Source organism: Mchenga conophoros, linkage group LG1, assembly GCF_057382185.1.
Source record: "Mchenga conophoros isolate Kocher_MC1m ecotype Shallow Benthic linkage group LG1, M_conophoros_male_GT1.1, whole genome shotgun sequence".
Classification (NCBI taxonomy): Eukaryota; Metazoa; Chordata; class Actinopteri; order Cichliformes; family Cichlidae; genus Mchenga; species Mchenga conophoros.
This window is the reverse complement of record NC_140526.1, coordinates 18793445-18819987: the sequence shown is the minus strand read 5'-3', so window position 1 is coordinate 18819987 and position 26543 is coordinate 18793445. Positions and strand designations below refer to the sequence as shown.

General features: G+C 39.0%; 1 protein-coding gene across 4 annotated transcripts in view; it reads left to right on the top strand.

Annotated features, from left to right (window-relative positions):
• The window catches only part of LOC146583229 (furin-1-like), an 84363-nt gene that overhangs the window by 33638 nt on the left and 24182 nt on the right, over positions 1 to 26543 (top strand). For all 4 annotated transcript variants that reach the window (XM_085268691.1, XM_085268717.1, XM_085268700.1 and 1 more), the window contains exons 3-6: positions 9208 to 9306; positions 17973 to 18068; positions 19983 to 20111; positions 20317 to 20393. In XM_085268691.1, the coding sequence (XP_085124817.1) occupies positions 9208 to 9306; positions 17973 to 18068; positions 19983 to 20111; positions 20317 to 20393 (401 nt within the window). The remainder of the gene's footprint in view (positions 1 to 9207; positions 9307 to 17972; positions 18069 to 19982; positions 20112 to 20316; positions 20394 to 26543) is intronic.

The following is a 26543-nucleotide window of genomic DNA, read 5'->3' as shown; positions in this document are numbered from 1 at the left end:
GGTCTTAGAATTTACAATCCAAGTGCTACTTCGCTAGTTTAGATGCACTGTTAACTTCAGATTCAACTGTTAACTTCAGATTCAGTTGTTAAACTCCCCGTAAAGAACATCACCTCTGCATGTACATCATAAACTGACCTTAAAATAGGGAAATAAAAATAAAAATAAAACAGAAACCAGGTGATGAGACCTACATTTCAGCCTAATCGTTTAATTCAGTGCGGTAATCTGACTCATTGCAGAATTAATATCAGCGCTCATGGTTATTCATCAGTGCATATTAATGGCATCCAATCCAAGATATATATTTTTTTGCACCCTGCTTTCATGTCTCCTTATATAATAGCTTTTATTCCAGCACTCCTGACAGGGGGCCTTTGGGGCTGAGAAGCAAACTACCTGCCAGTGAATTCATGGTGCATCTTCTGTTCTTCTCAGCACTGTCAGATTTGACTTTGTTCAGTGTTAAGGGGGGAAGAGAATCTTCATGAATGTGAAATGGTGTGACCTTTTTGAGAGCTGGGAAAACCCCCCAAAACATTTCACCCCATCATGCGGATTATTTTCTCCATTTCCTAAAAAGTGTACATTTGCTGCATGTAGAGTGCTATCAAGAATGTTTCAGGTAACCCAGACAAACCGCTACAACCATGTTGGGGCATTTTTCATACTGCATTAGAACATGGCCAGTTATCATATGAAAATGTTGCTGTTTCATAAGGCTAGATAATTTTGCAAAAAATGAAGGGGAAAAAAAATGGAAACGCATTTGTTTCCACAGTAATGACCATATGCAGTTTGTCATGTGGTTTGGCTCTGCTGCTTGCACAGAGTATTGTTTACTGTGGTAGGGAGCGTCGGGCACAATGAGCTTTATATATTCAAAAACAAGGCAAGCAGGATGGTGTGATTTATGCAGAGCTGCTTGTATACCTGTACAGCACAGCCTGCAAAGCGGCTCTCTACCAACTGCCTTATAACTGTGTTAATATGACTGTCACAACCAAATTATTTTGAAATAAGTGGCAATATCATTGAACTGCCGCTACATATATCGTCACAAACAACCAACTGTTAAGCTTAGCTGAACATTAACAAGTTATACAGCAATGTAGTAGCAGGAAAGAAATTTTGTTGTAATGATCCATTCTTTATAGCTGTAGTTCTTCAAAGAAACTGTAATACACAAGGCTGCACAGATGTCAAAATGTTTGAGGGACGAGGAAGGTATCAGCAGAACCAGTTACTTCCTGTTTTGGCAGCAGTGTTGTTGCTCACTGTTTTAGCACTGCAACCGGAATAAATGCTGTGTATCGCCTTTTGTCTTTCATGAACTTCGCAACCTTGAGCTCCAGTCTCTAAGTAATTATTTAGCCAGAATGCCACAACAGTGTATTTACACAATAACAGGATTATTATTTGTTTCTGCATAGAGATTTTGCAGACACCAATAAAGGTTTTAGTAAGAGGAAAATCACCACCGTTCTAAAACCAAAAGATTAAACCTGTTTTGTTCAGTATGATTTTGTTCACTCAAACCTACTTTTAATTTTTATTTGTGAAATAGACCAAAATAACCGCAAAAGATAGAAGTTTGCTGGAAAAGGGGGGCAAAATAGGAAGAACCCCGAAGCGCAAAATGACTCCCTGGTATCTTTTTGGTTTTAAAGAGCATCATTTTCTCCATTTAAACTGTTTTGGTCAGTTTTCTGTACTTTTTTTTTTTTTTTTTTTTTTAATACAGATTGAAAGCTCAGATTAGATTTGGTATTCCCTCGCAGTGTCAGAAGCAATCATACACTCTGCTCTCCCACTGATAGAATTGCCTCCCTTGTGATAAAAGCCTGCTTCCTCTCTGTCCCTCTCCAATTTCCTCCATCTCTGTATAGATGTCTTTCCTTTCCAGACACCCCCAGCCCCAATGCTCCCACCTCATCACACACACACACACACACACACACACACACACACACACACACACACACACACACACACACACCAGTGATGGATACAGTCCACTAATGAGGAAGAGCTCATCAAGGCATCTGCATGAGAGTTGTTGATGGGTTTAAAGAGATTATCTCTCAACTGTTAATACAAATCTAATGGGGCAATCTTTGATTTCCAGCAGGCTGATCATGAAAAGTAGTTTGTTTCCCAGCTGTAAGAGAGAGTGCACAATTGTCATTAGAGGTTCATCATGTTAGAAGTTCTACGAGCATAATCACACATGTGCCTTATTTTTATTTATTTTTTTAACATTATAGATATTTATTTCAGTATAGTTCTTTCAGTTAACAAGAAGGGACGTTTTCACATCAGCCAAGTTTTTCGATTAGTAATTTAGCATGTTTGCACTCTTCTAATTGAATCTTTTGTCCAGATTGAGGGAATTCTTTGCTCTGTTATTAACAATTAAAAGGATCAATGCAAGACGACTGCTCGAGTTAGACTATCACTTTATGCCTGCTTGGGACATTGTATTGCATTAGTGAACTGCTTTAAAAAAAAGTGTGCATGTATATATGCACTGTAGCTGCCTGGGAGGTGTTTACAGCAAAATAAATTAGACGTAATTTTAAATATTAATGAAAGTAAAATGTTACTGGGAGAGTAATGAACAATATTACAGTGCCACCACTGCTATCAGAATGAATACAAAAAAATGGGCTGTTGGACAAACGCGGATTTATTTTAGTCTGAATCATCTGCTGTGGATGATTCATATCTTGCACTTGCCTTTACCTTTGTGTTTCTTGTGAATACTGCTGGTTGTACATCAAAACCTTCAGTAGATGAATTTCCCAGTTCAGGAAATGGTGACGCGTGCATACTTCACTCTTTTTCTAAAGCACAATGAATATCAAGACCTTCACATATATATAGCTTTTTAAACATCTTATCTGTGACAGTTAAATCCCAGATACATTTTTGCACACATGTCCCAAGACAGCTGAGGAATTAATTCTTCAACCATCTCTGGGTATATTGTTGTATCATTGTAGGGTCTTTTCCCCACAGTGCAAAGTGCCTTAAGGAAGCTGCTGTTGTAATTTGGTGCTGTATAAATCAAATTGAATTGAACAATGCTAAAGTGGTCCTGTGGTTGGCAATGTTTCCTCACAGCAGGAAGGTCTTGGGTTCGAACTCAACAACTCATCGCATCAAAAACCATGCTATGGCAATGCTGCCTATCTGGACCCACAAAGCTCTTTTAAAAAGTCTGAATTATTTTTACTTGGTGGTTAAATAAAGGTTAATAATTGAAGGTATTTTTTTGCGGTCAGCCATCATCCAATGAACCTTGTTTCATTTCTGAGAATATTTTCATGAATGCGTATCTCAGACATTTTCCCTACAGCACCTGCTGGTTGTAGTTGTGCTCAGGATGAGCTAATTTTTAGCGTGTTATCTGACTTCATCCTGAGGACAGCTTTCAGTGTCTCACAGTAAGTCTTCAGTATTCAGCCAGAACATTCTGGCATTTTTTTTTTCTCCTTTCACTTTTTCAGACATTTGTTTTTAATGTGTGACCATGGAGACACTCGAGGAAACAATGTGATTCACAAATGGGGCTAAATACCTAAAGGTAGGTGTGTGTGTGTGTGTGTGTGTGTGTGTGTGTGTGTGTGTGTGTGTGTATACATACACATATATATCTCCATATATCATAACACGATTGCACAGATGGATTGGATTTCTACTGCTCAGATGTATTGGCTTTTCTATAATTGATTATGTTAGTCTGTACAAACTCAGTGCAGCTGGGACTTGGGGTGTTAGAGCAGCTGTGTATGTGTCTTGTCCTGCGCTTCTGACTTTACCTTCACAGCACCATAAAGACACTGCAAGGAGTTAGTCATCTGAGAACAGCATGCATCGACCCGTGAGCTACCAGCCCTGCAGCACTCCTGCAATGACACTGTAAACTTTTTACACGCTCATCCTCTCTATAAAGTTGAGGTTGTGCTGCAGTGGCCGAGATGCTGAGTCCGTCATTTCTGCAGGGACTCAATAAGAAAGGAGCATATAATGAGCTAATATTTCTTTGTTTTTTATTAAGTAATTTAGAAGGCAAACAATAGTTGCCTCTTTTGTTTTATTGCATTGTTATTATAGAGGCTTTGCATAAATTTAAGGTGCGAGAATCAGTATTTTATTTGACTGCATCAGTGTAAATATTATTTATTTTAGTCAATAAAAAAATTGGCATTTACTGTGTAGTCAATGGTTAACAAGAAGTAAAAATGTGACGAGGATTTCAAGTATTGCATTACATTACTGAACAGAATCTGCCAACATCCACCTGCTGTGTTGCCAGCAGGTGGATGTAGGTGTTTGGGTTCATCAGAGGTCCCCAACTAGCCAACAAAAGCCAAGTGGCAGACCCCTGAGAAGGTTAATCATCTGCTAAAGGAGGGCATCCTGACCTTTTTGTTTTGCACATTAACCCATCCAGACACATAATACAAAATGAGCTTAATCATTAAATCATTAGCACTTAAACTTAGGCTCTCTTAACTCTGTGGGTCATTTTCTTTTCTTTCAAGTGTAGATATTGAAACTGCCTATATCAGCCTGTCCTCTGTACAGAAATGTCAATTCTGTATTTAATCCATTTTCTTTTTTTTGTTCAACATTAAATGAGCTAATCAGAGTTCTTCATAACAGTTTGTGTAGACTGAATGGTCGACTGTGCCAAGAATTATAATCTCTGTTTACAGTATAAACAGAGCTGAGGAATGAGGGCGGTAGCTTGTTGAGAATGGATTGGTTGTTGATAAATAAGGTAGCTTGCTTTTACCTTGTAAGGCTTCATATGTTTAACAGTTTGTTCCAGTTTGTATTATATTAATTTAGACATTTTTTGTTTGTCAAATTACCCACTGCTTAATTTACAGCTCTTCAACAGAAAACAAAAAATGTTAAATTGAAGTTTGAAGCAAGTGTTGTTGTTTTTTTGTTTGTTTGTTTGTTTTTGTTTTTTTGAGTAATTTTCTTTAACTTGTGCAAAATGTTTGCTGTCTGCATTTAGATCCTCATAGGATGGGTTAAAACTGGAGGCAGTTTATGCAAACACAGAGCACATACAAATCTTATACAAAACAGCCTTGTTGTGGCTAGGTTTCAAAACACTGTTCTTCCTGTGGGGCAACAGTGCCATTGAGCCACTGTGGTGATGATTTAGCTTGCGTTCTTATTAAGTAAATGCATAGCATAGTTGCCAAATAAAACTAAAGGTTAATGAGTAACTAGAGACGCCGTGTGCTAGGAAAATAATTAAGGGGGCAAACAATGAGGAGAGAACATGTAATGACTAAATGCGGTTTGGCAGAAACATAGACCAGCTGTGAAAGCCCATTTTCAGGTGTGTGCGGGGAGCTCGGGTTGGTCTGTCTACTCTGTTGTTGTCTTTATTTTATTTCATTTATTATTTTTTTTTTAAGAAACAGTTTGTTATATCCAGCTGCCACTGTGGCCATCTGTGCCCTGTTCTGCCCATTCACCGCAGCGAGTAATTGGACTTCAGCCTCATTAAATAAACAAGTTGCTGAACTATTTTAGGATGATTACTTGTCCTATGAAAGTCTAATTTTTTTTCAATTTATCTCTGCTCACTGATGCACGAGCAAAATATGGTAATGTCCTACATTGTGATTCTCTTAAATCAAACGCAATCCAAATGAAAATGAAGTGTGGGGTGGTTTGATGTGTCCATAGTTGAACCACAATGATGGCTCCCCCTTGAATGGGATTTTCAAAAATCCACAGGCTCGATGTTCACAGCATCCGAAACTGTTTGCTATCGTCTTATTGCAGCCCCAAACCTCTTTCCCAATTTGTCTCCAGACATTGTTTGGCTCTTTGTAAAACATAATTGTGTCAACAGCCTCTGGAGATGAGATACCAAACCTTTCAATAAGTGCTTTGCCCAAAAGGTAAATTTGGCAGCTGAGGAGGGAGCCAACGTGCAAACAAAGCAGCAGACAGTAATTTTCCACTGTCTGTTACTATGCATATTAATGAGGTTGATGGATTAATGCCTCACTTTAGTAACAGGCCACTAGGTGAGCACTGGTTAAGTCTGTCGTGCTCCAGCGGTGCCCAGCTTATCGCATCAGAAGTTGTGGACCAGATCAGTTTTCCACGTGAGTGTCTTTGCTGTAAATGGCCCTTTCTCTCTCAGTGGAAAGCAGTTAAAACCCCACAGAAACAGTGTGATCCTGAGATAAATTGTTAAACACAAGCTCTTAAGATTTGTTGCTGATTGCCTGATGATGATGATGATGATTAAGCTGCAGGGTAGACATTTAACAGGACTGGAATGGATTTCCTTTGGTTAAGTGTGGGTGAGTGTATGTGTGCGCATACATTTGTAACAGTTGAGATGTTTTCAGGGGAATTGACCTTTTTGTCCCTGCTCGAGTATGTGTGTGCATGCAAGGTGTTTTTGTCCAAAAACTAATCACAGGCCAGATTGGCGTTCTTTTGTTTTTCCTTTTTTTGTAGGGAGGTTGGCATAACTTTGCAAATTTCCTAAAAATCTGATGACAAGATGCCTTAAAGTGAAATAATTATGACCTATGGAAATAAAAAATTTCAGACACATATATTTAATTAAAAGGTTTCCCAAGTTGGATAACAGTGACTTTTTCTTTTGTTTTGTTTTTAACCTTGTTTATCTTCTTTGACCATCATTGCAATGAGTTTCAATTATTCCATTCAGCCAGTCTTTTCACTGATGTTGGTGTTATTTAAGGTTGCTTAATGAATCCTGCCACTCTTTGCCCATGTCTTTGATCAGTGTCCAGCCTCCCAGCCTCTTATCTTGGCAAACACAATGGACACGCTACCTGCTTTCATTCTTTTATTCAGAAAAGGGTTGGTTGGCTCGGCTAATGCCTTTTGGTTGTCAGTGTTCTCTCCCCTTTTATATCCAGACTTGTTCTTTAATGATTTTTGCACACAGAGACTTGTGGTTTTGGTAGTCCCACCTCTGAGCTAAATATCACTGTAAAGTGTGTCCTCCCTCTCGCTTATTGCCTCCCTATTGTCCTTTGGTTTTTGTGTGCAGGAGCTTTTTGTGTCAGCCAGGCTGAATTGGCCTGTTTACTGTGATTAAATGGGAGCAGAGGAGGTTGGTAGGCTGAGCCGTATCTGTTTTAGAGTTGAGGAGTGTTGCACTACCTTAGCTCAACACCAATCTCTACTGGGACACACAACACACACAAAAAAATGTGTAAGTATGTTTTAGTTAACGGTTCAGAATATAAAGAAGCCGAATGAGAACCAAAAGCAGGACTCCAGCAGAATGAGCAGTTGAACTGAATTTGTTGTACAGTACCATTGCCAGGATGAGCATGAGGAAGGAAACTGCTTAAGGTGGAGCGAGCAGGAAGGAGAGCGTAGCTGGCCCTTGAGCTTATGAGTGGATGTGGAAGAGGGGGCAGGGCTGGCAGGCTTGGTAGCACAAGAAAAAAACTGAACTAGAAGCTGTCCGTTGTATTTGGAACACATTGGCTAACTGCACAATGTGTGAGATAATCGAGTGAAGAGCCGGAATGTATCCAGCCGGAGGTTGATTAGTGGATCAGTGCAAGAGTGTGCAAGTGGCAGCTGGAGAGAAATCACACAAATGCCGAGCGGGAACAAGCAGGGAAACTGAGGAGAAACATAAGGAAGGGGAAAATCAGCTGCTACTCAATACATTTTTTGATTGTTTGATTAGTTGGAACATAAATGGGTATTTTTTTTCCTCCAAAACTCATTGGTAATTTTTGCTCTAACTGATGAGTACATTTGCTTTAATAATTGATCAGAAAGTCAAAACACCAGTAGAGAACTAGTACAAAAGCAAGCGAAACCTCCCCCTTGAGTCAGTTTCTTTTTATTGAAAGATGATTTAAATTGGTAATGGACTATAAAATTGGATTCAGTGTCAATTAATTTATTTTTGGGATGTGTAGATTCTCACCATTAATTCATTTAGTTAGTTTATTTAGTCATCACTCATTAGACTGTATCAACAGTCCATGTAGCGCGCAGTGACTAACGGGCTCAGGCAGACACATTGATTATATATGGTTGTTCTCCACTCCTAATTAAGGCTACCCATCAACATTTTTAACACTCAAAACTGGCTTTGGAAATCCTAAACTAAACTTAAAAAAAAAAAAAAAAAAGCTTAATTACAGGCACTGCCTCATTACCACCACCCGAGAACATTTTACTTTCATTACTAAATATAGCCCTTTTTAAAAAATGTTTAATTGCATTGTTTCTATAACATACTGAATCGTTTCATAATGCGGGGCTTTGAAAACAAGGATCAGTGTGATAATGGGTTATTATAGTGTTTTTTTTTTTTCTTCTTCTTTTCTTTCTTTTTTTTTTTTTTTTTTAAATATATACCTTTTTTAAAAAAATAAAGTAAAACAAAGCCACCATGTTTCTTTCCCTCTGAAACTGCTCTGCTGTGATGTGAAGTGTTTTTCATTTGCTTAGACAACTTGTTCTCCCAAGTGTGCTGCTGCTCAATATTAATAACCTAGGTTCATACTGTATTAATGGACTGATTACAGAGTAATATGGGTCACGTATAGGATTTCCCAATGAGTAATGTGTAAGTCAAGTTTGTGGTACCATGAGTGGGGTTTGGTAGGTTTACACAAACAATGCGAGTACATCGTGTCATGCATTGCTGGCAGCCCATTAGCCTAATTAGGTGCTGCAAAATGTGGAGAGAAATGGTTGCAAAGATGGGAGAGATAAGCCAGGCCAAAATGGGTTTATAGATGGACTGTAGTAAATAGAAACATGTATTTTTTTTTTTTTTTTTTTTTTTTTAAATCATCTGTTATGTTGCATTTTTCTTTAAGAATTTTATGTAACCATGTGTACTCTTTATATGAGCATATGTTTATATTTATGAAATATTTCTATAACTGGTCTGAAGGTCATACCAATACCTGTGTATTTTATAAATTAACTGCCAGCTGCGTGTTGCCTGACTTTGCACTGGCTCTGTACACACAGTTGTGATCTTCCTGAAAATATTGATTTATTGGTCGAGAATATGAAAGGATAGAGACTACAGTGATTTCATACTTTATTGAACCTATTATCATATGAAGAGCTGTTATCAGACTACAGAGAGACTTAAATGGCTCTGATGTGATAATGGATCATATCTCCTCATCTCTGCAGGTATTTGGCGATTATTATCACTTTCGGCATCGCACAGTGGTGAAGAGATCACTGTCGGATCACAGGGGGACGCACGTCCGTCTACTAAACGATCCCAAGGTAAGACATTTGTTTTTGGTGCTAAAGTCATGCATGCAAAGGAAGTCTGTTGGTTTCTGGTGTGAAGTGTTGAAACTGCTGCTTTATGCTAGAGCGCTCTTTGTGTGATGGATTTTTGCAGTGTTGGGGTTTATTTTTTGGCATTTTGGAAGAACTTTGTAGTGAATCGGGCTTTAGAATTGTGTTTGACCTAGTAAACCGCACTCTCTGGGCTCCTTTTAAAGCTTATAAATCCTACTTTGGATGTAGTTTTTTTTTTTTAAATTTATTTATTTATTTATTTTCAAATATAAAGCCATCTCTTAAAATCATTTGCTGTGGGTTGTCATCTAAAATGTCAGAAATGGGGGAACATAAACTCTTGCTAAGTTCATAAGAACATAAACAGATAAACAAATGCTTTTAAGACAAACACAAATATTACACTAGTTTTATTTCCATACACAAACCTAAATAATGGCACTGGTGCTTTTGTTTGTTTGTTTTTTAATAAGATTAGTGCCTTGTGTGGGCTCACCAACCATTTTGTTAGGTACATCTCTTCAACTGCTTGTTCATACAAATACCTAATCAGAAAGTCCAATGGCAACAACTCGGTGCATTTAGTCATGTCGGTACGATCAAGACAAAGGTTAAACTGAGCGTCATAATGAGGGAGAAAATTCATTTAAGTGACTTTTGGATCATTGTTGGTGTCAGTCAGGCCAGTCTGACTATTTCAGAAAGGCTGGGATTTTCCCACACAACCGAAAGAGAATCACATCTGCTGGCGTGAACAAACTGTGCTTTGGTGTCAATTTCGGTTGGTTTTGCACATTGATTTTGTCTAACCTCAGAAACGTTTCCAGCAACCTTGTTGAAACGATGCTATGAAGAATTAAAGCAGTTCCGTAGGCAAACCACTGTGTACCAAATAAAGTAGCTGTTCAGTGTACATGGGCTGGGATAATGGGGAAGAAACGTGTTTAACATATTGAACAATTAGGTTGATAAAACGGATGACAACCCCATTATGTTGTGCAGGCAGATTTTCTTGCATTTTATTACCATATGTTCAATATTAAAGTCATTCTGTTTTTATTGTTTGGCATTGTAATAATAATCTAACTTAAAAAAAATGTAAGATCTTTATTCTGGTTCTGGTTTGTCAGTCCAAACAATTTCCTCTCCTCCTCCTCCCCCCCCCCCCCTTTTTTTTTTTCCTCCCTCATTTACTCAAGGGCTTGGAAGGTGAACATGCACTTCTCTATCGACCTGATTCTTCCTCCTCCTTAACTGATGTAATTTGTAAATTCACATGTCTGTGTTTTCTTGCTTTTTTTGTAGGAGTTTGAGGTTAGTGTGAAAATGAGTCAGTGTCCTACCCCCCACTGGAAGGGACAAAGGGAAGGGTGTGAAATTAGCATTCATGGCTGTGGGAAAGCAAGTGAGAAAGAGAATGTTTGAAGGATTGTTTTTAATGCTTCTAAATAAAAGAAAATCGTTCATTTTGAAAATAGACACTTAAAACTAGAGATGGACCAATCCGATATTACGTATCAGTCCGATACTGACCTAAATTACTGGATCGGATATCGGAGAGAAATAAAAAATGTAATCTGATCCGAAGTATCACAAAATCACCTCACAAAACACGTTACTTGGCGTATCCCAGATCGGTGCATCGGAGCAGTAAGTGTCACGTGATAGAGCGGCTGTTGGCGGTCTGTTGGAGCATTTGGAGCCTCGCTACATGCTTCCTAACCGCGGCAATTCATCTTGGCGAAAACGGTCCCAGAGAAGTAAAGCAAGTGTGTAAGTTCATCCCTGAATGTTTGCATAGTATTTCCACGTTAAGCTTAACAACTGATATATTGAGCCACAGCTAGACTGGCCATTGGAGTTCCATATTGAGGTGAAAAGGAAGCGATTTGTCCCGTACTTCAGCTAGAATTAAGACACAAAGCTGGAGTTATTCTGTCTTTGCTGTGCAGTTGCATCTACTTCTCTCATTCACTCCTCCTTCCTCTCCTGTTATTACTTCAAACATGAAACTGATCAATGATCAGCTGATCGGCTCTTCTGCCGCAAGTCCCGTCTCTTGTTTGTTTATCACAAACAAGAGACGTTTATCACCCATTTTATCACCCATTTTGCACCAGAAAGAGTAGAACAGCGTATAAACAACAGCAGCATGTTTAAGCTTGATAAGCTGTTAGAATGTATTTAATATTACTTTCTAGTATCAGCTGATGTTTGCTGGAGCCACAGCTGTAAAAGCTGCTGGTCATGACATCGGTTTGGATATGAGAGGGAAACATGAAGATGAAACCAGGAGATGTCCTTACTGAATCATCAGAGCTGAACAGGTGATGGAGAAACAGGTTTACCTTTTAGGTGACATGAATGAGTTGAAGGGAAGTTATGAACTGTTTCTGAGAGACAAATAACAGCAGGATCCTTTTCTACATAGCTGACGGCTGGTAACTGTGCAGGGGCGGGTCTAGCAAAGTTTTGTCGGGGGCCAGTTTGGGCATTAACAGAGAAAGGGGGGCACAAATAAATATTTTTCTTTATGTCATTTAAAAACTTAATAAATAAATAATTATCTGAATCTTACAACAAAAGTGGCCAACTGATTAAATGTATAAAAATCCATTATTGTATATAGTAACTAATAAGTCTAATATACACCCTAGTAAGCTATAGTACTTTTTCCTGAGATGTTGAATCTATTTAAATATTGTAGAAAAATAATTGATTTCTGTGCATTTGTTTTACACTTGCATTAAATTAAAGTTGATTACATCCATTGTTAGCCCTGCGACAAACTGGCGACCTGTCCAGGGTCTACCCCGCCTCTCGCCCTATGACAGCTGGGATAGGCTCCAGCGACCCTGAAAAGGATAAGCGGAAGCGAATGGATGGATGGATACATCCATTAAGGGCGGGGGTGGTTCCCTAATATTTTTGCTGGGAGTTGGCAACCCTATTAGTTAGGTTGCTTAATATTTCCACTAAGTACTCTTTAAAATACCAGAATAGGGAGGACGGTGTAGGTTTAAATTTATTAGATTGATCAGTGTTGCTGAACTATAAAATGTTTTGGGTAGAGTGTATTTTTTGCATACAGGTATAACAGAATAGCTTCAATCTCTTGTTTTTTTTAAAACTCGAGTATGAACTTATACAAAATGCAGCAAGATATTTATAAAAAACTGTTTTATTGATTGCTAAATGCGCTATATCGGATTCATATCGATATCTGCAGATATCCAAATTTATGATATCGGTATCGGACATTAAAAAGTGGTATCGTGCCATCTCTACTTAAAACCAAATCAATATAAAAAAAATAAATAAATACAAAAACTCGTCAAACATGGCAGCTTTGTAGTAAACTTTCTTTTTGTCTGTATCTGCTAACTACTAAAGTTGCTAAATTACTGACCTCATAAGCATAAATGCAAACATCAACTAGTGTACCAATCAATTTGGATTATAGATATATGACATGCCTCAACTTCACATGTAGCTAAAGCAGCAGGTTATTGTGCGACATGCTGGGGTGACCATCCGAAGCCAGTTTCAGTGTCTGGCCTGAGGGGTGCATAAAAAGGGAGCCGGAACTGAACCACCAACCCTGTAATTAATGAGCGACCCATTTTACCTCCTGAGATAATCCTTTGATCCATTAATTAAGCAATTATTACAGCTCTAAGCTCAGCTCAGTGGGTTTCCTATAGTATTTTATGTTAATTTTTTTGCCCCGTTGTTGTGTAATCTTTGAAGGAGCTGGAAATGACCTTCTGTTTTTGTGACAGGAGAGTTTAGGGTGACTTTCAGACCGAATCACATGCAGGAATCAAGAGTTGAATCATAACTTCCAGCTGATTGCAGTGGATTCTAAATTATGCAGAAAAGGAAAAAAACTATAATATTATATAGAATATAATATTATACTTTCATATATTTTATTCTATTCATTTAAACGCTGATGGGTTTTTGTTTGTTTGTTTGTTTTTTCTCCCTGACACTGGATCACAGTGATCTGTGTGCACTGGGTTTCACTGAAAAAAACTGACTAAAAAAACATGATACATAACTGTGAATAATACTACTTTTATAATCTGGCTCCAGCTTCTCAACACTGTTCCTGTCCTCGTAAGTTGTATGAAAGCAAAGAGGAGCTTTTTTTTTTATTTTCTCTGGAAACGATATAAATGTATTTGCATTTAAATTGTGTCCTGTCTATTCTGTAAACCTCGAAATTTAATGCCCGCTACCGTAATCTCGACAGGTGCATCTGCAGAATCATTATGTGCATCAAAACTACTCCTGCCTCGGAAGAAATGAAATGAAATCTGCCGTGAAGTATCTCTGGCCACACACTGCATCTCTGCAGTACAGGTGCACACTGGGAGTAGAACAACTTCTGCTGGGTTTGTTTGCGTACATGTTAGAAGTGGTCCACCTCCCTCTTTGGGATTTCCTTTAACGCTGGTGTTCCATTTCCTGTTTTTGAATCCTTTTTTCCCCCACAGCAACTCAGAGAAAGTGGAGCCTTACAGTTTCATGTCCTCCAGTCTAGTTCACGATGGTCAGATTAGTATTCATGAGTTTATTTTATCAGTAGAGCTTTGCACAATTATCATTAACTTGCAAACGTATTAGTATTGCTACACATTTTAAACTTTCCTGTAATGAATAGTTTGATTAGAGCTTGAAAACCGGCAGGTCAGACTTGCATTTGCATCAGCCCAAGTGTTTTTCCATAAAATATTGCAGAAATGCTTCAAATAAAAGGAATTTTAAATCTTAGCAAGGCCCTCTGCAGCTTTTAAACTGATTGAGATGAAGCCTGAACAAAAGGCTCAGTAAACTCTCTTTGAAGAGCATCTAATTACTTACAAAAGCACCTGGACCTATGCCAGATCTCATAGAATGACGACGGAGCTGAGAGCACTGTTAATAGGGTCTGTTCAAGATTTAAAGCTTGGGTCTATCTACTACCTCCACGACTTCAGCTTTCCCGTTTTATGCCGTCTGTGCTTTTCCTTTTGGTTTGTTTGGGAAGTTTACTTCTATTCAACAAAATAATGAAATGAAGAAAAAGAAGATGCGCGCATACACAGAGCACTGTAAGCTGGATTTGCTGTAATAGGTTTGGCTGGTTGAGGCTTTTTATGTCAAGAATAATAACAGCTCTGTAAACATAAATGACATTGTGACTGAGGTGTGATACGAATGGCACTCTACTGTATTCCTTTACAGGAATGATTCCTCATTTGAGGCTCCAACTTGGTCCCTGTGGGAGGATACTGTGTTTGTATAATGAAGGGCAAAGCAGTGGTTGGGTAAGATGGGAAGGGTGGGGAGCCTATGTGTTGCAGAGATAGGACTCTCCACCTAAACATGAGCCAAGGCAGTCTGTTTGTAAACATTAGTTGTGCGTTGGCCGGTCTGGGCGTATGAGATAGACAGTTTTTAATTTTCAAAGCCTGCTTTTAATAAAAGTGCCCATTTGACAACTTCATAGATACTTTGTGTTCTGTCACAGACTATTGAAGGTTTTCAAAAGACTCTTTTTAAAAGGTAGAAAGTGGAAATGCTTGCTACACTCCAGGAAAAAGTAGGAATCTGTTCCAAGTTTGGTTTTGAAAAAGTATATAACTTACACCATTTCTGTTCACTGTTTACTTAAGTATGGAGATGCTCAATTTATAGAAAAGACACGCTATTAAAAATGATTGGTAAATAATGTAAGGTGTCAGCGGGGAGATGCATTTCTAAAACTCTGCATCCTCATTGCGTGCATAGTTTATGGACACGCCTGGGCCACTAATCTCTGCTGTCAGTTCCTTGTGACTAGAACTAAAGTACTCCTCTCTAATACATTAATTAGTGGAAAATTATGTCTTTGTTCAGTTTGATGGACATTTCCAAGAACTGTGTGTGACATTAAGATGACTGACTGCACAAATTAGCTGGAAATAACTGGTGTCACTGAGATGCCTGAAGCTGAAAGGAGCAGGAACTGTAACGACTGCAGGGAAGCTATTCTGCATGTTTGCTGGAAGTCGAGTGTGTATGACTTGGCAGTCATCTATTATGACTAACATAGGAAAGATTAACCCTGTGTTTTAACCAAACTTAACAGCTAATGGGACAAGTACTGATTTCTAAACTGCAGTGGCTGCTGTTTGTATCAAACATAGTGTTTTCTTTTAGTCATGCAAAGATGAAAAAGACCCTAAAAGGATCATTAATTTTATATTGGTTTTAATGTATAGAGTGTGATAAAGGTGGCATGCCTTCTCTGGCATGCCAGATATTACTTTTGCATGGTTTTGTGTATGTGAATAGCTTTCAAGGGCACCAAAGGCATACACTTGAACTATGACTTGCATTAATTGATGAGATTAGATCTAGTAGTATACACTCCACACACCATGTTTATAGTGAAAATCCTCTGTTGCAAATTTTAGAATTTCCTGTGTTGCATCAGACTTTGCAAACATTTTCTGTCTTCCAAGAATCTTGATCTGTTTGAAGAGAATCATTGTGGAAATGTTGCACAACAACCACCGACCCTGCATAGGTGTGAAACCAAGATTAAGGTGTGATAAAAACATTGCAGAAAACGAAGAAGGGAAAGTCACATAGAACCACGTGATGACGCAGGAGAAAATGTCATTTTTTTTTTTTTATGACTGAAAATTACAAATTGGTCACGATGTACAACTCACTGTAGACATCCTTTTTTGTCAGTTGTGCCCTTTTCCTTAGGAAGCCAATATTAGAGTGACTGAGAGACATTGCATATCATCAGCTGGCTTTATTTCTCTAAACTGTACTGTTATCTGCCCTTTTTGGAGTAATTAGGGTACTTGTTAAATCTCCTGCCTAGAGATGAGCAGTTTATTTGCTTCTAGACATCTTTTTTTTTTTTTTTTTTTTTTTTTTTTTAAGGCTTCAAACCAACCCAACACTAGACTAACACAAAAAACAAAAGCAAGACAGTTCTCTAACCTAAGGTCAAAAACGGTATAAAACCAAATATCTACTAACTGCTACTAAGTCAAATTACAAGCATTAGCCAATAGCTCATATCAATAGGCAACTTCTAGTACTACTTCTCTCTCAGGGCAAAACTAAATGTTGGCTCTTTGTTGTGAGAGAGAGAAGAGATGGTTGTCAGGTGGACTTTACAAAGCTGCTAACTCTACATAGCTTGGATTGAGAGATCAGCATCAAGTGTTAGCAAATAGCACACATGATACAGGCAGGGATGGCTCCTGAATTTTTACATAGGGGTGGCCAAATGGGGGCCACTAAAAAGTACAGTTTGTTAGTTTTGTTTTGGGTTTTTTTCTATGTCTAAGTTCTTTGGATGCATCTGGGCAACTCAAGGTTCAGTATCTTGCCTGAGGATACTTTAACATTCAGAACTACCAACCCTCCAGTTTGCAGACAATCCCCTCGACCCCCTGAGCCACAGCTGCCCTGGACATAACCTGCTGTGTGAGTCTTGCAAAATGAATGGTTCGTTTGATTGGCTTCTTTTTTTTTAGATTTGATAGAATTTGATTCAGTGCTGAGAAGCAATATTTAATATACTTTATTATGTTGTCTCTGTGTAGAACATGACATTTGCTGTTAAGATATAAATAACAGTCTTGGAGAGAGAGAATCATGGTAACCTTTTAGTCTGAGATGTTGCACCACCTTGATCTCACTTCAAGAGAATTGAAAATGGAAAGGAAGTAAGCGTAGACATTTATTTTTCTGTGTATGGTAACATTTTTTTTTTTTTTTTTTTTTTTTTGTAATAAATATGCGTGCTTATTTTCAGTCTGGTGTAAACTGCCACAGTAACACTTCACCCCCGTTGACCCCGGATGAATCTGGATGTTAACATTTCCGCTTGAATAGATTGACCTCACGTACATACCTTAAGTGAAATACCTCCCTTTTGTCACTTTTTGAACTGGCATTGCTTCAGTGTAGCTGTTGAAGTGACCTTCATTTACTTCTTGCTTCTCTCAGCCTTGTGTCTCTAGTGATCTGTAGAGGCGGGGAGAGGGGTGTGCTGCGATTTAGTCGTCCTTCAAATCAGGTGCTCGTCCTTGCAGCAGGCACTTCTCTGTCTTCCTCCTCTGACACATTTTTCCCCCTCTCCTGTTCCCGTGTAACCAGCCGTTTTGCAGTACAGCAAGAACAATTCTGCAGAGGGTGTAAAAAGGCAGGCTTATATTCACTGTATTCTGCTTCTGTCAACAATTCCTGATAGAGCTCCCATGTTTTGAAAACCCAGTGCAGACTTGGTTACTGTTCTGTTTGGCGTTGGCTCAAAATCTGCCTCCGTTTGTCTGTTGTTGGTTTGCATACTTGTCTAGGTGCACCCACAAGCAAAGTGAGACAGAAATTTTTAATTAGTCCTGAGCTGCTCTGGAATTCATTGAGTCTCATTAGTGAGGAGTCCATAGTGCTCCTGTGCCTCTAATCTCACCATGTCTGCTGTTGTCCTGCTGAGGACTCTCTATTAATTTATGTGACATGGTGACACTCGTGGCCAGTTCATTTAAATTTCTTGTACTGTTTTCTGAGTGTGGTTAAAATGTTTTTTATTTTATTTTTCAAGAATCACCATTGTTAAACTCTTAATGTGTCCTTTCTCTGTTTAGGTGACCTGGGCAGAGCAACAGGTGGTAAAACAGAGGAAAAAGAGGGATGTTTTTGAAGAGCCTTTAGATCCCAAGTTCAGAGACCAGTGGTATCTGGTAAGTATAAACAAGAGGCCATGGGTTTTTTCCTTTTCTTTTTCTGTCTGTCTTTGAAAAATAATAAATAAATAATAAATAAGAATTCTGTGCTGCAACCTAGTAGAGCTTTTTATCTGTCTAAAGTCAATATAGGTAATTACATTTAGAGCTGTGATATTTCCTCAGGGTCTGAAAATAAACCTGTATGAATCCAATATACTTTTTGTGTGTGTTTTCGGGGAGGGTGCTGTTTGTCTGGCTTGTTTGTAGAACAAGACACTCTAGTGTGACTTTACCTAAAGGACTCAGCTTTAACAATAGCATACTTTCGCACACCGAGCTCCCCTCAGCTCTGAATGGCATGTTTCTTGAAATTGATGGTTTACTTTGGTCCATAAACGGCACAGCAACAAGGAGCAAAAAGCGGAGTGAGAGAGGGGTGATTCATCTCGAAGTGCGCTTGTTTTCAGTCGATTGATTTTCACATTCGACTTGAAGAATGCCACTGATACACTGGCCTGTTAAAAGCAGCAGTAACAACTCTGGAGATTTTCTGTTCAGCCTCACTCTTCCTGCAATTACTGTGAGGTTGCTTGAGGCAGAAGATTATTCATGGTGATGCAAAGCACGCTTGTTTCACCACTTGTTCAAAATGTCTTCCCTTTAACGCACTCTGTTCTCCACTGTGCTTGAACATTTAGTGGCACTTTGATAAGTAAATGTGCCAAGTTCACAGCATTTAAGAGTTGAACTGTTTAGTAAAAACCTGTCTGTGATACATGTAGATATGTTTTATGTGAAAGTTGGGGGAGTGCTTTTAGTGTCTTTCGAGGGCTGCAGCTAATGATTCTAATCATTCCTTTTGTCCAGCTAATCCACTGGAGAGCACAGAAGAGGATTATACTTCTGTCTGTTTCAGCCTTGCAGAAATAAAATGAAGAAAATAAGTAAATGGTTGTCATTATGCAAAATGCATTGGGTGGATTTGAATAATATTGGTGATACTCAATTGTCCAAAGAGGTCGTGAGCATCAGTAATGTGCTGCTCTTCTCTCAATGCACTAAATAAGTCTGATTCTCATTAAAACTGAACCAGACTGACCACAGGAGGGTGTGCGTGGGTCTGTTGGCAGGGTTTCCAGCATCTGCTGTTACAATGAATATTTAATAATGCTTATATTTATCAAGGAGGGAAAAAAGTCCGATTAGACTCATTTTTGTACAATTGATAAATCATGGGCAGATCTCATGCTCAGCTCTACATTTGCTCGAAATATTCTAAAATTAAGAGAGATGGGAAAGATTTGGTGAACAATATCCAAAGTGAAACCTTGGACATGCCTCTCAGATTTATTATTCAGCAAGTGTGTCAGCCACAAAAGACCTTTCCAGTCTGAATCAGCATTGCAGATCGCAGCGTTTACGTTTTAATTTATTTTCCTGTCGATGGTTTAAAGGTGTCAATGGCAGTACAAGCTTGAGGAATAAAAATAATTCTGTCTGGTATACTGCACTCACAAGGGCTTGAAATTTAAGAGGAAAATGCAGTAAACGCTACACTAGACACATTATATTTTAATGATGCACTTTGAAAATAAAAAGGGCTTTGAAGTAGTTGAAAGCAAGACGTGGCTTTTGACCAAAGGTCAAGCTGAATGTTGAAAGCCCATCAAAAAGCATACTGAATGATCATTGCTATTTTCCACTTCACTATATCTCTGGCTTACCAGGTATTAATAAAACATGGTTTAAAAAAAAAAAACAACTTTGCAAAAAGCTCAGCCTTCACCTAAACATGTTAAATTGCTCTTATTTTATTAATTTGTTTTTATTAAAGGTGTCCTTTTCACATCTGGTTAAAACTGATTGTCATCCCACTGATATTTTTCTCATGGCTAAATTCTGTGTATTTCATTGCTCTCTGCCCCTCAGTACAACAGCAACCGCCATGACTTGAATGCTAAAGTTGCATGGCAGTTGGGCTACACAGGCAAAGGTGTGGTGGTGTCAATCTTGGATGATGGAATCGAGAAGAACCATCCTGACCTGATGCAGAACTATGTGAGTAGCACTTCCTGAGTAGCACCTGCTAAGGTTTTGTTTTTTTTCCATTCTACTTGTACAATTACAATAGAGGGCTATTCTAAGGATTTTCAAATTAATTCTGCAGTGGTGCCGTGCTTTTATTTTTCTGTAGTAACGTTTCTAACACTTACATGCTTTTTAAGTTCATAAAAATGTCAGTAAACAATCTGTCCTTTCTAAGGACCCGGATGCCAGCTACGATGTGAACGATGGTGATCCAGATCCCCAGCCTCGATACACACAGCTTAATGACAACAGGTAAAACTCTACTCGGATAAGAACTTAATTTACTCTTGGCCTTCCCTGAAACCACCCTCTTGTTCTTCTTTGTCAAGATAAAACTGAACTTGTTTATTAATTTGTCCACCTCCCTGTGTAATAGCTCACAACTGAAATCTAGATAAGTCTGCAGCTGTTTCCCATCCTCTGCTAAGCCTGGAGGCATAAATTCTGAGGGCAGATACAATTAAATGTAAAAGGCTGTAGGTTTTGTTTTATTAAACAGCTTCTTTATTTTTCCCCCCTCTCTCGCTTTTTGGTATTTATGATATTTGATATTTCCGAAAATGTGCCGCTGCCTTCTAAAGTAAACCTTACTCCTGTCATATCCACAACATAAGTCTCTGAATTGATTTGGCCTTTAAAAGTCGAGCGTTTCTTTAGCCCAGATAAATCTGCAGAAGGATTAAGGTAGTGTGCGAAGAAAACTACTTTCTTGCAGTGGCATCTGCAGATGGCATTAGGAGTTGTTTACCATCACAGTGACGTCTTGCAGAGAATTGATTGAATTAAGTTCATCAGCATTAATGAAACAGCAAAGCTCTTAGCTCTGGAGGGTCTCTGCTTGCTTCTCTTCATTCTCAGTGCCTGCCTTCTTTCTGGGTTTAATTTCTGATTTGCTGTAATCTGCTGCTTGTGGGCCACTGGCCTGAGAGGCTTTTTTAACTTGAGGCTCACCATGATTACTGGTGAGAAGATTATACTTGGGCATGGATGAAAACGCAACAGGGCCCTGGAGCAGGCACCATCAGTATGGAGGCCAGAGGGATACAATCAGAGTGGCAGCATGGCCCAAACATATTGAAACTATGCTAATGCTGAATCAGCACCTTAAAGGCTTTGTCGAACATACAGGGGTTTGGGGCTGATTGTAGTAGTTAATTGCTTTCAAATGAAACATAGTTCACCATAATTTAAAGCAGAAACACAAACAGTTATCAGCAAACGCTTGGAACGGTGAGACAATGCAAACAGTATGTGCCATGCTTTCTGATTTAGCTCAGTTAAGTGTTTTTAACAGCGACATCAAGATTTTCTTGTGAAAGAATGTGGAAAAACATCCCTCTGGTGCGGCTCCATATATCCAAAATCTATGCCAAGGCACGCTTAAGCTCTTCTAGCTGCTCGTAGTGGCCCAGAGCCCAGCTAAGACACTTACTATTGATGTTTACTTCATTTTTGGTTGCACCTCTTTCCAACCCTCGCTCACCTCGGCCCTTATCTCCTGCCACCCAGCTCCCTGTGTCTGTCTTATTGCTGGAACAATTGAGTGTGTCTGTGTGTGTCTGTGTCTGCACGATGTGTGTTTGCCTGTTATCCTTGCTCTACTGTGAGGTTGGTGCAGATGCATGTGGAAACAGCCTGTGGGCAGGCATGAAACTGCGTAACGTTGTGTTAAACTGTAAGTGTCTGTTCCCTGCAGAAAGCTCAACTCTGTTCACCTACATAAGGCAGTCTTTCTCTCGCAGCATACAAGCAGCAATAAGGACCATTCACCGTCATGTTTATCTAAAACACCATGTGATCTAGAGGTTTCTTTTTCCAAGGTTTCTCTCAGTTCTATCGGAACGGTTTCCAAATCTGCATTTCTTGATTAATGTTAAACTGACAGTCTACAGGGATACTTAAAAAAATAAATAAATTTGAGCCTGTGAGCTTTTAGTGCTGCTGTAGCACAAAAACCATAGTCATGATTATTTTGCTCAATAGTTGGAATCTCAGTAATTTAGCAGAATTATTCATTAACTTAATAAACATGCAGCAGGGAATTTCCTTGAACTTTATATATAATTCATATGGAAGAAAATTGTGATAGGGGACACAGGGTGTCCAGTTGGCACTCGATCCCAGACTGGTGTGTTTTTGAATAAAAAGCACTGCAACAGCACTGCCTTGCCTTAGGTAGCTGCTACAAACTGGAGCAGACATGTACAGTAGCCACGGGGAGAGTGACTGAGAGCAAAAGCCAATAACTAACTGACACATTGGTTTTCAGTAGAGTGTGACCAACCAGCTGAGAGATCCTTAAATTCTCGGCAGCTACGAGCCTTTCACAGAATCTCCACCACAAATCTTGCTGCTACTATCTTACTGTTTATGACTCAAGCTTAACTAAACTGAATTTAGGCTTTTTGTTGGGTGAAAGTGTGCTTCATGTATGACACAAGTTGATATGAATGCTTTGTTAATAGCCCATCTGTATCCGTACACAGGACTGACTAAACATGTGACCTCAAAAGAATTCACTGCACAGCAATGGATAAAACGCCTGCTAACAGTAACCTTGTGAATACTTTTCCAGACCTTACGTTGATCTCTCAGGACAATTTACCTCACATTCCTTACTTCACTTTCCTCTGCAAACATAAGCAGACACTTTGACCTGTGGGTCTGATTGTTTGTTAACTGGTAAACCATCAATAGACTAAAGAATGAACAGAGAAGGTGGTTGTTCAGAGACCAGCCAGCGAGTATTCCTCGAGTTTGAGGATGACAATATCATGTCTGAGTGAAGCAGTTTAGGTTTTAGACAAAGCTGATTGTTCTGCCAGCTGTGGGTCTGAATACTGATTGTGTGTTGGCCTTGGGCCTGCAGCCAGCTGTAGTTGCTGTAACCCAAGTCAGTCCTTGTGCCTCGAGTCTGCCATAGGGCTTGTTCCTGCTGTAATCGGAACAGAGCTTTGTTGAAACTGCTCTTTGTTCACCATCATTTTTTTGTTAGAAACAAAGAATCCAGTTATTGAACAGTGTATCACATACAAAAGGTGTTTCAGCGTTTCTATGGAGGTTTTTTTTTTTTGTTTTTTTTTTGTTTTTTTTTTCCTTTTCCAGGAAAAGGGAGATTTTATGGCAGCTCAGCAGAGAATGATAATTAAAGGTCTTTATTCATTCATTTATTTATTTATTTATTTATTTAGGAGAATGTTTTCATACTGTAACTGCTAATGATTGTAATTGCTAATTTAAGCAGCATAGCTATAAACCCACCAGTCAAAAAGTAAAGTTGGTAAAGTGGGAGGCATTTAATGACATTAATGTATACAGAAATCAGATTTAATTGTCCACATGATGATGGATAACGGTGCTTTTATTTCTGTTTTCTTTGTACTGTATTCCATATCATAAGGGCTTTCTGACGCACTTGCCAAACTACATCAGAATGGGAAATGTATTTCGGAGGAAGGACACAGAAACAAGGCAAACAAGTTTTGTCCTGTGTAAATGTAGCATGATCAGTTTAAGAAGTGTGTGCAACTGAGAGTTTAGAAGACTGTTTCATATTATCTGAGAGCCTTTCAGTGTCAGGGAATTTATCAGGACGATATTACAGCCGTGATAATTAATCTCTGGGACTTGTTAACAACTGATTGAACAGTCTTGTCAGTCAGCTCTTTGTTCCTGCTGACAATGTCTGAGTGGTTTCTCTGGAGTACTTCATGTGAAGATCTCCAGCACTGTGCTGTCAGCTCTTTAGCCTCCTGCCGGAACCCTGAGCACGAGGTTCAGTCCAGGTTTGCTTTAATGTGATGTCTTCTCAGGAACTCGAAACGGTAGAAATGAGGACAGTCAGTGAGCCAGCATTCATTCCTTCAATCACGTCTCGCTCTCATTATTAGGACTGGAAGCTCTCCGAGGCTAATCTTTGTGAATGATTATGCTGTTGACAGATGAACTCAGAGTCATAGTTTCTAATTAGATATGGAATCAATCTGCATTTGGAGATTTTGGGCAATAAACTATTAAAATCTTTCACCGGGGTTCTATTTGATATTATTATAAAGGCTTCCCTCTTATTCCTTTTTTCCTTTTTTCCCCTCTCCTCACCACCATTCATCCAATCTGCTTCACACCCAAGGAAGTGAAGTCTTATTTTGGGCTAAAAGTTGATTTCTGTTATTCTTTCACAAGAAAAACTTTTGATCACGACATCCTCAGTAGGCCACTGTCGATAGGGAGTGTTAGCAGCGTGATCACAACAGCTCATTGAATAGGGCTCAGTCTAAACTGCGAACAGTCATTGAGACAAACTTATTACCACCTGATGTGAAGATGTTGAGGAATGCTATCTTTAGTAACTATCAGCTGTCCCACCATCTGTTTTATCACCACAGTGGTTATTTAACGGCAAGCAGCTAGTGAAAGTGGAGTTTGGGACCGATTAACTATTGTGGTCCGCTCGATAGGCACAAGCTCTGCAGCTAAAGCTCGCTTCACTTGTGTTTGAGCTTGCATGCAGTGAGAGACACGTATGAGCTTATAGCTGTCCTCCTTTCAAAACTCACACAGTATTTATGTGTGAGTTTTTGCACGCTGTACTTCTTATAAACACTCTGGCTGCTTGTTGTTTACTATAGCAGCACACATGCAGGGCAAGTATTAAAGCCTGTGCATATAAAATCAATCTAAATAATGTCATTTCTGGATCGCAGTCAAAGACTAATGCTGTTGGATCATTGCAGGTAAATGTTGAAAACTCAAATCAGCTGTGTATTTGCTGACATATCCCATTTCCCCCCCATGATAAATGACTGCAATAACTCAGTTGTGCTGCAAAGTGCACTGGTCCCCCTCTAAACAGGGACAATGTGAACGGGCGCTGCACCAGTTTTAGAACACTGTACTGTCTCTGCAGAGAGAGGAGGTTTTGTGGATGTGTTGCCCTCACAACCTAAAAAGCTGATACGGTAGTAAAATTTCATTTGAGTAAGGGAGTAAGCTTCTTTGCCCAATTTGGCCCAAAGATGCACCCTTCTCTCTTTCTCTCCCCCCCTTTTCTACTGACCTTAGCAACGAGTAGGAGGAGCAAAGAGATATCTTTGTGTATCCATTTCATTTCTTACAGGAAAATGATTCCCAAAACCCTGATTACGCAAGTCATTCTTGTATAATCAGGTTCAGAAGCCCAGGGCTCTCTGTGAATCATTTGTATCCCATGAACAGCCTAGCATGTAATTGACTTTAATGCATGTATTAGAGGAACACTTCAGGAGGGATAGGCCTGTGCATGCCTGGGATCCCATCGCGGACACCTGAGCTGTTCTTTATCATCAGTTTTCTCATCAAAAACACGGATGCTGTAGGATCTAAGACTCCAAAGTCAACAAACACACACTGCTGGGATTGCTGTGATAAAGTTCACTGGAAAATCCAGATGACGTGTGCATGCGTGTGTGAGTGTTTAACTTGGTGTCTGTAAAGATGTTTTTTATTATCCAACTGGGCCTCTGCTACCAGCTCAGTGGTAACAGAGGCCTTTAAGAGACGTGGCACTTTTGTTGCCTCTTGCATTAACATTAACCTTTGCCCTCTTATCTATTTAATGCTCATTTAGAACTACTTATGACTTGAGTAGCCGTCTACCCTAGGGCTGTGCGATATGACCAAAATCTCGTATCCCGATATAAAACAGATATCGTCCTGATAACGATATAAATCACAAAAGTTTTTATATTTTCTGTAAATTCTGTGAATCTCGGGTAGGTGAAGTGTTTCCAGCTGCGCGTCATGTACCTGGAGTCCAGTGTTTTAATTGATGCATGAAACTATACTTTTTTTTTTTTTTTTTTTTTTTAGACCTAGGTTGTAACGGCCACCGTTTTCTTTGAGTATTTATTACACGGCGTGCTGCGGGGAAAGCCTGTTCTAACGTTTGAGTCTAAGGTTTCTTTTTTTAGCACTTGACGACTCTTTTTTTGCTTCTCATCCGTCAATACTCTGCACACTTTTTCACGTGATTCAGTTTATTTTGAAAATTCTCAACAGGAACGTGAGCTTTATTGTGAAAGGTTTATGTGGAAAATAAACAAGCGGACATGCGACGGTGTTACCGTCGTTGTTGCTAACGACAACCCATAGAAACAGGCGCTTGTCTGTCTGTAGTGTGGTTATATTAAATATGAGGAAGAGAGAACTTTAAGAAATTAATATAGCCACTACAGTGACCATCAAAACGATGAAAAAATATTGCCGTAAACAGTTTATTTTGCGACACCACGAAACAAATGATAGCGTAAAATGAAACCATAGTCGTTTTTATATCGTCATCCAATATATATCGTTATATCAAACAGCCCTAGTCTACCCTCAGACCATGTTCTTACATCAGATGCAGCCCATTTTATCAGGGAA